General features: G+C 40.1%; 1 protein-coding gene across 1 annotated transcript; it reads right to left on the bottom strand.

Annotated features, from left to right (window-relative positions):
- Nucleotides 1–3974: 3974 nt before the first annotated feature.
- Nucleotides 3975–11406, bottom strand: LOC116604095 (phosphopantothenoylcysteine decarboxylase subunit VHS3-like). The gene is made up of 5 exons (XM_048728648.1): nucleotides 11267–11406; nucleotides 10465–10558; nucleotides 5991–6110; nucleotides 4934–5124; nucleotides 3975–4303 (listed from the first exon to the last, which is right to left on the bottom strand). The coding sequence occupies exons 2-5, from the start codon at nucleotides 10532–10534 to the stop codon at nucleotides 4241–4243; spliced, it is 444 nt and encodes a 147-aa protein (XP_048584605.1). The 5' UTR covers nucleotides 10535–10558; nucleotides 11267–11406; the 3' UTR covers nucleotides 3975–4240.
- Nucleotides 11407–12389: the final 983 nt, after the last annotated feature.

Below are 12389 nucleotides of genomic sequence, written 5' to 3'. Positions count from 1 at the left end.
CTGGCACTACTTTGTATGACCGCTGAAGCACCGCGGCGCTCATTATATTTTATGTCCGTAGCGAGGTGATTATTTCGAACGCTTATTCCAAATCCATTTTATCAGAGATTAAAAAAAAAGCGTTGTGGCAGGTCTTTCCATGGATCCCTCGTCATCGGGCTTTATGAAGTGCAAAGGAGAGGCACTTATAGGTTGGAGAGGCTTATTCGAGAGAAGTGCTTATTCGAGAAATTACGTTGAGTTTTGAAGCCCCTCCCCTAAATAAACTTCTTTTGCCGATCTCGTGTAAAATTAAGGGGGGCGTCGTTTGTTGAGGGAGAGAGATAAGGGTGTGTAATAATAGTTTTGATTTGCGAACTGATGAACGAACCACGCATATTAGGGGGGGGGGGGGGGCTCTGAATTTCACTAGAATACTTGAAAAAAAAATGTGTGTTTGTGTATCTCCTTCTATCACATTCCCAGAAATAAGGGACATTAGCCAGCGGTTTCTCTGGGCTCACATTTTGCTAGGCCCGCGAGGAATAACAGCGGTATCACAAATAAAAACGAGATTCCGGCCAGCACAGGGGCTTCCCTTTTGTTGTTACACTAGAAGTTTTTAATCAGGTTGACTAAAACTCCAAATAAAAGTAGTATTAGCGGTATTTAAACGTGCAAGGGGCATCTCTGATTTGATACGTCCAATGATAATGGAAGTGCGGCAGTCTTGCTGAGGTTGGAAAACATTATATGCGCAAATTTAAAACAAATTTATTTTAGAAAGGCTTTATGGTTCCCCTGTGTCTATCCCAGAAAGCCGTGGGGCCGTTTAAAAACAAAATGGAGAACGGACGAACGGGGAGAAGTTGTTCTTGCGGAGCGCACCGTTTTCCTTGCTTCAGTCTTTATTTTAATGACAACAATAATGGTTCCTGAACTAGGCATAACTACATCAAATGTTATTTCTTCGGGAACAAGATTGGAAGGCGCTACTGCCTATTTTATTGGCCAATTTGATGGAAGGATAGTCGATTTACCAATTTCGAGTCCTGCACCTGTGATGCGGCGAACAGTTCTACCTTTTAAACGACTACTTTTATGCCCGATTTCAATGAAATTACAGAGAATGTATGGAGGATTGTATGCTCTCAAGCGAACAAAAGTGCAATGTCCAAGGAACAATTATAGGGCTTTCTCTGGCATCGTTTGAACGGAAAGTGTATCACTCGAATGGCAAGGTTTTTTTTTCGAGCCCTGCATCGTGAGCCCAAAATATATGAAACGAGAAAATTTGATAAATTGTGATGTCTCCCCACATTTCCTTATAATAAATGGCAGCCATTTTGACATTGTATGTGCACTATTACGCATGCGTGGCGGCCATGTTGTCTCTTATTTCTGGGAATGAGCCCGCCAGGTACATGCCATTCACTTCTCTCGATTCTTCGTATTCCTGCCGTTTCTGCTGCCTGTACCTCCGCGTATTATTTTCGCTCAATATAGGCCATCGCATAAGCTCATCGCTTATCAGCCATTATCTTAGAACGCGCATCGTTACACAATCTCTCTTTACACGACACAATATAACACCCCGTACTCAAGGAGCCAACTGTCCTATACTTATATAACCACTATCTATCTCCTATTTGCCATCCATTTCTTTCTTTTATACCCTATCTGCACGCTTTCATATTTTATTCCTATCACCGGCCTTGTAATTCCATTTAATTGCCTACAAGCTCACATTACACTCCACAAGATTGAATAACATGTTATCAGAAGAAGTTATCAACATGTAATTATCACCTTCCCCCGAAGGTCAAACACACAGTTCTCCCCTAACATCTCACTGCTAGCCTATTTCTACCTCTCATACATAGCCACTACTCCGACCCTTACAGCCCTCAATGCAATACACCATATAAAATAGCCACACGTACACACTTTAACCCACGCACCAACGTCCATTACCACACATTTTATCACCCCACACAGCCACAGTTAAGCCCCGACGCCTCGGTACGGATACCAGATTAAAACCAAAACACACGAAAAAAAAAATATAGGACCCTCCCCTTGAAATAGGTAAAAAATTGAGTACCCCCCCCCCCCCCCCCCACCGGTACGGTTAGTCCGGTTTCAAACAGACCAACTTTCAGAGAGGAACAAATTAGAAAACTAAAAAAATAAACAATAGAAAAATCGAATTCCAAAACAATAAAACCAGGTTTCGCGTGTTATCAAGTTAATTGATTTGGCGGGAAATCGTTGATTGCAGTGCTGAAATGATTTTGCAGCTTACTGACCAACTGACTGACACACATTAGAATCCGACATGCATAAAGGGGCATGAAATAGCAAATGCTCACCGTTCAAAGAATTTAAAGCTTGTGCAATGATAATAACTTTAACCTATTTTGGCAAAAAGAAAAAAAAAAGGGATAAATTTAAAGTCTATAGTCGGTTAACCACAATAGTCGGTGAGGAAGAGAAACCCAAAATGACAAATGAAGGCCAGAAGCAAGGTTTTCGTCTTCGCCTAAAGACGTGTATTTCTTTAAAAAATGGACCTTGCTGCAACAAGTACAGTATTCGGACAGCATTCGATAAAAAAGGTTTCAAGACCTTCGCTAATTTGGAGCAGCTCTTCTGTAAAGACTTTCAAGGAAACTGCTTTAAAGAAGAGATCGACAGCGTTTTTTGTGATGATTTTGATAAAAAAAGCTAAACTACTAACTCTTAGACAATTGTATCTCTCTGTTTAAGGCGACAACGCAAAAAAATACAATTTAGGGAATGGCAACAAAACCCTTCATGGTCTATCTCCTGCTCAAATGGGTTTCCAAGATAAAGTTTACAAAGGCCCCTTCTACAGCATTTGTCTGAAGATGAGTTATTTTAGAATATATGATGCCAAGTTATTTTACATAATTACACAGATTGTTTTTAATTGACAACAACTGCCAATTAAAACCCTATTAAGTTTTACTTAAAATCCAATCGCCAATCACATACTTTCACGAATCTTGTGATTTGTTTCATTCGTTACTCGCTATCTATCCGGTGATAGACAGCGCGAGTAGCAAATACCGGCGTTTTGAACACTAAAATGGTGGCTTTATGAAATTGCGGCATAAAAATCGAAGGTAGAGAATGCGAGGAATTTTTACTCCTTTTTCGGCTTTTTCGAGTGCCCTCATATCATGCGTTTCATATCTTCTTTAGAGAAACTAAAAATATACAGGTATAACATACAGTTTTTCTATTCAATTCATATATTTAAAAAATACTGTGCAGATTATTGGGTTCCATGTTGAGGTTAATTTGATAAAGCAAAGAAATATTCCTCACGAAATATTAAAAAAAAAAAAAGAAATAGGACCCTCCCCTAAGAGATGTGAAAAAAATTAGGACCCTCCCTTTAGACATGCGAAAAAAAAATTAGGACCCTCCCCCCAAAAAATAAGAGCCCTCCCCCCCCCCCCCCCCCCCCGCTAAATAATGACACGTCCCTTGTGTGAATGGGTTTTGTGTTGCCATGGAAATGGGGCCGATTGCTAATAGACTACTTACCAACCTTGAAAGCTAAAAACCGGGAGAGGGAGATTGTGCTTCGAATACAAGAACTGTATAAGAAATTCTCAATAGACTTTCCCGGGAGATTACAGTAAATGTATAAGAAGCGTCGATTTTTTTGCCGTGCGATAAAGGCTAAAAACCGGGAGAGTTGTCAGGCATGTAATGGCCTCTAGATCTTCTACCTCCTCATACTCATAGCTGTAGCAGGCCTCGAATTATTGGGGAGCACAATACAGAAACATTAGGAAAACAATGGGGGGGGGGGGCACAGCCACGCCCCTACTGGTTATTTCCTTATAATGTTTGAAAATATTGGGGGGGGGGGGCACGTGCCCCCATTGCCCCACCCCTACTACGGTCCTGATACCCCTCTACTTCCCGGAAAAATATATAAATATTTTACACATTTTGCGTTTTTTGTTTGTTTGTTCGTCTTTATTACGCACACTTTTGAAATTACAAGAGGGAAAGAGTCACATGTAAACAACCGGGATATGATACAAACAAGGACACCAATATACGCGGAACATTCTTCCTACATTGTAGAAAACGACTTTAAAAGACGGTGTTTCTTTAAAAGAAACAAAAATCAAAATCCGAAAGAAAGCAAAAAAAAAAAAATAGAAATGGCATTCTGTTGCTTTTCTTCTTAAATTTCTACCGCACGGAAACGACTGACTTATTCCTTCTTCTCCTCGGCCTTCTCAGCGGGCTTCTCCTCAGCCTTGGGGGCGGGCTTGTCCTGTTGACAGATTTATTAACATCAGTATTCAGTAATTAACGAGAGGGGGGTAGGGGGTTTAACCCCCCCCCCCTCCCCCCCACTTTGGCTGCCTTTTTTTTCATTGTGTCTGTTCATACCGAAATCGTTACGAAAGGTAAAATAATGGGCCATTCCCCCCCCTCCCCCCCTTGGCAAAAAGCTAGTTTGCCCGTGGTTTAAAAGAGCAGAGCCGTAGCTGGCCACGTTGGTCCCTCCTGGACATTTTCTTATAATTTTTAAAATTATTGGGGGGGGCACGTGTCCCTAAGTGCCCCACCCCCTGCTACGGCTCTCAAGAGCACATGCCCCCAGTGCCCCCTGCTATGGCCCTGAAGAAGGGAAGTTCGAGCCCGAAAATTAATATTACATCATAATATTTTAAAGTAATGCTGTATTTTGTTTCTGTGTTTGAGCCTCATTGTGTCGGGTGCGGTACCAAGAGGTGTACACAGGGTAGCACGGTTATTGGAGTATGGGATGGGAGGGGGGGGGGGGAGAAGAGCCCAAGAATGCCAAGTATCTCATCTCCCCATCCCCCATATAGCACTTTTCTCCCCACTTTACCCCCCTTCTCTAATATCTTAGTAGCCATGGGGTAAGATAACATACCTCTTCCTCCTTCTTCTCGTCTTCCTTCTTCTCGTCTTCCTTCTTCTCGTCTTCCTTCTTCTCCTCCTTGTCGTCATCATCGTCTTTCTCTCCCTTAGGACTCTCATCCTTGGTCTCACCGTCATCAGAGTCCTCGGAATCATCATCATCGTCATCATCCTCCTCCTCATCATCACCAACATCACCATCTCCTAAAGGGAACATCATCAGTGATGTGACGACTGAAGTTCAATCATTTGTGTAATACCGTGAGCCATCATAGAAATATGGCGTAATATCGACAAGAGACTTTCCGAAAAAAAACTTGTATTGCGAATTCTCTTGACAGTATATCGTGACGCAGGTATCCCACATGTATTAAAATTTGTGTCTGACTGGTCTCATCATCATCTTGAATGGCTTTTTTGTCATTATCACCATCGGTAGCTGCGCAACCACTATCATCCAAGTACACACCATTATCAACCAGTGCACAAATAGCTCGGGCCTACCATAACCTTATCATCAACGTCTAACGCGAGCTCACCATTTGTCATTATCATCATCATCCGCGATTCTCATCATCATCACAATCGATGCTCATTATTATCATTATCATCACCATCATCAATACTCATCACTATCTTCATCATCATCAACTTCAATACGTATCATCTATCGTCAATATTTGTCATCACCATACTCAATACTAACCATCATCATCATCATCAACATTATCATCGTCAACATTTGTCATCATCATCATCATCAGCATCATCATCATCATCATCATCATCATCATCATCATCTTCTTCTTCTTCTTCTTCTTCATCATCATCATCATCATCATCATCATCATCATCATCATCATCATCATCATCAGCAGCAGCAGCAGCAGCATCATCATCATCATCATCAGCATCATCATCATCATCATCATCATCATCATCATCATCATCATCATCATCATCATCATCATCATCATCATCATCATCACATCATCATCATTATCATCATCATCAGCAGCAGCAGCAGCAGCAGCATCATCAGCATCATCAGCATCATCATCAGTACGTACCTGACTCTGGCTCATCGTCATCATCACCCTCGCTGCTGTCCTCTCCATCGCTGGCATCATCAGCAACATCATCATCAAAGTCACCAGTGTCCTTCTCCTCGGCTTCAGCCTCGGGCTTAGCTAGGGAACGAGGCTTATGTTAGATAAGTTAACTAGAACTCGAGGGCTCTGTTAGATAAGTTAACTAGAACTCGAGGGCTCTGTTAGATAAGTTAACTAGAACTCGAGGGCTCTGTTAGATAAGTTAACTAGAACTCGAGGGCTCTGTTAGATAAGTTAACTAGAACTCGAGGGCTCTGTTAGATAAGTTAACTAGAACTCGAGGGCTCTGTTAGATAAGTTAACTAGAACTCGAGGGCTCTGTTAGATAAGTTAACTAGAACTCGAGGGCTCTGTTAGATAAGTTAACTAGAACTCGAGAGCTCTGTTAGATAAGTTAACCAGAACTCGAGGGCTCTGTTAGATAAGTTAACTAGAACTCGAGGGCTCTGTTAGATAAGTTAACTAGAACTCGAGGGCTCTGTTAGATAAGTTAACTAGAACTCGAGGGCTCTGTTAGATAAGTTAACTAGAACTCGAGGGCTCTGTTAGATAAGTTAACTAGAACTCGAGAGCTCTGTTAGATAAGTTAACTAGAACTCGAGGGCTCTGTTAGATAAGTTAATTAGAACCTGAGGGCTCTGTTAGATAAGTTAACTAGAACTCGAGGGCTCTGTTAGATAAGTTAACTAGAACTCGAGGGCTCTGTTGACTAAGCTAGCTAGAGATCAAGGTTTGTTAAATTAGAAAGGAATCAAGAGCATTTTGCTTAGAAATTATGTAGGTTATCTAGGAATCAGGAGCTATGTCAGATACGTTATCTATATGAAACAGGCTTTGTTAGAAAGGCTAGCCAGAAATCGAGCATTTTGGCTAGAAATTTTTAAATTCGACTCATGGATAACAGTATGCTTTTTACTGACCGCTATGTACGTCAAAACGTTTAATATTCATGTACTAAAAGTCTGTTGAGTTGTAGAAAAAGGTTTCACAAAAAAATATATACAAATCAAGTCCATGTAAAAGAACTGTATTGTATACTGTGAACTTTTTTAAATTGAATAGAAGACTCCTTGCACCTGTGAGCCTTTAGCTCAAGGAAAAAATCTGAGGTGCGCTGGCGAGGCGCTCTTTCATTTCCTTCCCGTTTACCATCTTGGATTTATTTTGCCGATGCTAACTACTTACTAACCGAGAGTGTGAGGTCATGCCGGGAAATATCAAACTGAGGTTTTGGCGTATCGACCGAGGCTTTGCAAGGTCGATGCGCCAAAGCCGAGGTCTGATATTCCCCGGTATGACCGAACGGTCGAGGTTAGTAAGTTGTTTATTATATGGCTTTTTAAAATAAAAATGACAAGAAAACAAATCAACTTTCGCTTTCGCGCGAATATCGATTAGTTTATCGATCGATTTAAAAAAGGCGGGAAAACAAGAAACACTCGCGCGCTGCCAAATCAAAAATGTAAATGAGTGAAAAGATTCAACAACAAGTAATTAGACGACATTTGAAAGCTACAGGTTTTATCATACGCTGTGTCTACTTGCACGGCCTCCGGTAAAGGAGGAAAAAAAACTAGCTACACGGCTGTCTCCAGTTTTCTCGATTTTTAGCCTAAATAACAAGTTTCTGGCTTTAAAACACTTCCACGATTATTTAGAACAACCAAGCGACGATTTTTAACCTGAAAAAGCTATGCAACAAGCGGCCCGCAAATGCTCGGCATGCATCGTTCATTATGTGCCGAGCACTCGCATGTCGCCTTTTGCGAATTTTTTCAAGCTCGAAGCCATCATCGTTTGACGGTTCTAAACAACGGTGGGAGTTTTTTAAAGTCAGAGCTTTTCATTTTGGCTTAATGGGAAAAAGAAAAAAGGGAAGTGCATCTACTTTCTTTCTCCTTGCACAGCTGTTATGGCGAAAACGAGGTGTCGAACTTCACGCTTCGTTCATACTGGTTCGAGCATTTGCGGGTCACTCAATGCACAGCTTTTCAAGCTAAAAACATCTCTTGGCTGTTCTTAATAATCCTGGAAGTGTTTCAAAGCCAGAAACTTGTTATTTAGGCTAAAAATCGAAAAATGGGAGACAGCCGTGCAGCTAGTTTTTTTCCTCTTTTACCGGAAGCCGTGCAAGTAGACACAGCGTTTATCATAGGTGAAGTTGATCCAAACAATAACAAAGAAAGGTGAGTTGTCAGTCTTCACGGCATGAATGGCCTGTTTAGTTCGAAAACTACACGTTATGTAGAGAACAAATTTCTGAAGTAAAATGAAAAGGCCAATCGCTTTGTGCTGCTTTTTGATTTGATGGAAATATTGCATTTACAAATAACAGGTAGTACTTTTCTTAAAGAGACTTTTCTGGGTCTTTACATCCCTTGTTACTTATTCATTTGTTTGTTTATCCGAGCTTTGTATTTCTTGGCTATCGGTGGCGGCTCGTGATCTTATTGTTTTTTTTTTTTTGTCAAAATTTTCCTCTTCAATCTCTTCAGGATAATAAACCTGTTTGTTTCTTTTTTTTTTTTTTTTTTTTTTTTGTGGCTTTGGTTTTACACGAAATTCGTGTAACCGAACAAAGCAACACAAAAAAGCTCACAATATGTCCCGCTCCGAATACTGAAAAAGACGGCCCGGCCCGGACAGTGCTGATTTTGACGAATGCTAAGAAAACTAGACCAAACAAAAGGCTATAATTTTCTTCATGACTCCCTCATTGTCACACAAATCTGTCATCTCCTGTACAGTATGGTTATAATGCCATTATAATGTCAGCCTTTCGTACCTTTTCTTGAACGATTCAACACTGAGATTTTGTTTTTTTTTTCGCCAGAGCACGCGCATGCGCATACGTTATCCAGCACTGTCGACGGCCCGCTGATTAAACATTTCTGTTTCTTCTGGGTGTTAGAATTCGCTACTCGAATGTTCGCTGTCGCTCGTTTTGCAGTTTGAAGGTGGAAAAATTTCAAAAAACAGAAGATTGTGAAAAAAAATTCGTAGGGCAATTCGGAATTCCGTAATGCCCTCAGAGACGGGCAATACGGGAATGTCACGACTACAAATTAGCCAATCACAGCGCGCGTACTATCGTAGCCATATAATAAAACAATTTAATGACAAAATTCAATATGACGGTCCATATGTTAGGTTCCCTATGATAAGTGCCAATTTTGTCGTTTTTTGTTTAACTCCCTTTTTATAAAAAGGCGTAACATATACCTGCACCAAAGTGGTCTCAAAAGAAAGCTATGAAATGACAATTGATAACTTTAAGGTTCAGCACACATTTTTCTCCGAAATATGTTTGCGGATGACAAAACAAAAACAATGTGGGGAAGTTTTGGTCTTCAATGAAGCCATAGAACAATCTAGAGACCTATTCGATAAGTATTACCCTTGCCCTTGCTTCCTAAAAATGAAAATAAACTCTGGTTGGGTTGAAAGGGGAAGATGGCACTGTACTACTCAAATGTACTATGTGAAGGGGCAACGGCATCTGCTGCGCATCTAACTTGCCCATGAGATCCTCTGAGCCATTAAAAGGTAAAGTATCTTGATTCTTCCAATATATCACGCGAATAGTATTCATGTGGGATGTTTTAGGCTATTCTTCATCTGTCCACGCGGCCCACAGAAAACTCGTAAAGAATGCGAGTCACCTGCTTTTTAAACGAGAATGTCAAGATATGTAGACGACCAGAATGATAGAATATCATTTTACCAATTACATACTCGGAGATTCATTTCTTTTTTATGTTTACATTCAGGAAAGGAAAAAAACCCTGAGTTTCCAGAATTCGCAGGCTAAGAAAAGCTTTTTCTATTGATTGAATTGCGTTGTACCTGTTTTCTTGTATGTTTTTTCTACACGACTACGGTTACAGACAACAATCAAGCTGGTATTCATTAAAATTTGTTAAACTATTAATTATGCATAGTGCAACGTTTCCATTTGGAGGCGTAACCAACCATTTGCAGATTTGGCTTATTTAAAATAAAAATTCAGACTTTTTTTAGATAACTTATGGAAAGTTTAAACAAATTTACATTCCTAAAAAAAATTAAAGGGGCAGTCGCACGTTTCGAAGTGAAAATACACCGTGGAATCGTCATTTCTTGAGAGCGAAATAGACGGCTGAAAGAGTATGTAGATGTGAAATCCGTTTCATCGCGCCGAATTTACTCACAAGAAGACAATCAAACAGCTTTTAGTAGTGTCCAGTAGTTTTTCTCTATGCTGGATTGGTGACGGTAGCATTCTTGAAAAATTCCGCTACCGGTGCGACTGCCCCTTTAACCAGTAATGTACAAACAAAGTCTCAAATCCAACTTGGAGGAATTCCGGGGAAGATTGTGTAAGTGTTCGGGGAATGTCGGTATAATTTCTGTTCGGGGAATGTCGGTGTAGTTTCGGGCAGTGTTCGCCTACCTTCCTCCTCGGCCTTGACCATAAAAGCCGACAGTCCGAAGACAAGGCACATCAACAGAAAGTACTTCATTTTAAGAGATTGTGTCAACAAGACCTGTATAAGAATACACAAAAGAGAACAAAAAAAGTAGTTCGTATCGTAATTGCGATTGCCAAGCTAAAACTGAGTAGTAAAATTAAGAAAACATCAAACGTTAGAAAGATGATTCATTTTATGAGGGGGAAATCTTAAAAAGAGAAGCAGTAGCTCTAAGTTAAAGACAAAGCACATTCTTAATTGCATTTACATGCAACCGTTTTTTACATGGTTTAAATATGGTTTTAATCATGCAAAAGTGTCTGATCAAAAGCAAAGTCAGTTGAAGGCAAAACAAATGGTAATGCGATTGAAAAGGCCAAAAGCCAATGAAAAAACGGATTCGATATTTGAATATCGTAAAAGTTAGAAGATGATGATAGGTAGAGAGATGAGAGTGGATTATCTAATAGATGCGTGAGACGATTAACCTATCAGTATTAAAAACCGTATCAAAAGGTCACATGGTTTAATTTATTAAAAAACGGTTAATTGAATAAAAGGTAGTAAAAGTGGAAGAAGCGTGGAGTTCTAACATGATTGGTCAATAGATTGATTGCAACAACAACCGTAGAAGAAGGCCACTTGGTTTAATTCATTCAAAAACGGATAATTGAACAGAAGAAAGGTAGTTAAAGTAAAAGATGCGTGAAGTTCCAACACGATTGGTCAATAGATTGATTGCCTAATACAATTAGCGCGTATAAGGTCAACGAGTAGGCTTACCTTTAAGTCAAAGGATCACTTGGGTTCACACTCAATGGCTTTGGCAGAATGACGAAGCTCTCTTGCCAAGCTTTATTCTCCTTTCATTCTATCAATAATGCACAAATATTACCTACAATCCAAGCAATCCGCTACCTGTGAAATATTTCAATATTTTCACATCACCCCTAGTTTTGTGTCATCGATTGGCTGCATTGTGGTATTATGACAGTGAGCTTTTTTTAGTGTACATTAAACCACCAATGATCTTGTGCGACGAATGCGTAAATATCTCTCTTTCAACTGGTTGCTCTTTTGTTGGTTAGTGAATCAGTGTGGCTGGTGATGCGACTTTCTTGTTTTTCTTACTAAGCCAATTAGGGCAAGATAAGTATGGAATAACGTCTAAGTTAGTATTCGTGGTACAGTTTTGATTACACGTCTTCAAATATTTGCACGCTTGAACGCCTTCTAAACACTTCACTGGCCTTAAAGAATGATGTCGTTCAACCTTTTTCTCTTTATTTTTTTTCCAAAGTGTGCCTCTGTTGGTTTAATTGGCTCTAGACAAACTTGTTACACTGCAACCCGAGGGTGAACGCCTCTTTGCAGAGCAGCCATTATTTGTTATCTGAGTAAGCACTGAATGAAAAAGTTGAAAAATGAAAGTGGAGGTGGTCAAATCTAAAAAGGAATGCGCGTGTTTGGACTCTGTTGTTTTTATTTTGGTTTTGAATTTTGTTTTTTATCTTTTTAATGCGATCACTTTTCGCCAATGTTTAGCCAGGGGCGGTAGGAACAGTGCTTGTTAGGCGAAATTTTGATAATAAACCACTTATTTCCCTCTAATTTGGGCTGAAATGTTCCTTATTTGCGACGCACTTTCCGTGTTTGATTTTAAAACGGTGACTTTGTATTCCGAATCCTGCTGTCTATTTTTTTAAATTTAAGTGGTTGTCCTTTAACGAGAGAGTATCAACAATTCGTAGAACAAGAACCTCAGGCGCGTACCCAGGATTTGCCGGGGGGGGGGGGGGGGGGGGGGGCAGTTATAGGTATCATATGGAAAAGGCATAGTATTTGAAGAATCCTTAATAGGAAATGACCCACTTTTTGGCCTTCAATGGGGGCGCCTTTGCGCTTA

Source organism: Nematostella vectensis, chromosome 6 (assembly GCF_932526225.1).
Source record: "Nematostella vectensis chromosome 6, jaNemVect1.1, whole genome shotgun sequence".
Lineage (NCBI taxonomy): Eukaryota > Metazoa > Cnidaria > Anthozoa > Actiniaria > Edwardsiidae > Nematostella > Nematostella vectensis.
This window is presented reverse-complemented; position numbering and strand designations above follow the sequence as displayed.

Excerpts from the sequence above, each read along its gene's own strand:
- LOC116604095 (XM_048728648.1), bottom strand. The coding sequence starts at position 10,534 with ATGAAGTACTTTCTGTTGATGTGCCTTGTCTTCGGACTGTCGGCTTTT. Across the intron at positions 6,111-10,464 it reads GGTCAAGGCCGAGGAGGAAG|CTAAGCCCGAGGCTGAAGCC; the intron begins GTAGGCGAACAC and ends CTCGTTCCCTAG. Across the intron at positions 4,304-4,933 it reads ACGAGAAGAAGGAGGAAGAG|GACAAGCCCGCCCCCAAGGC; the intron begins GTATGTTATCTT and ends ATCTGTCAACAG.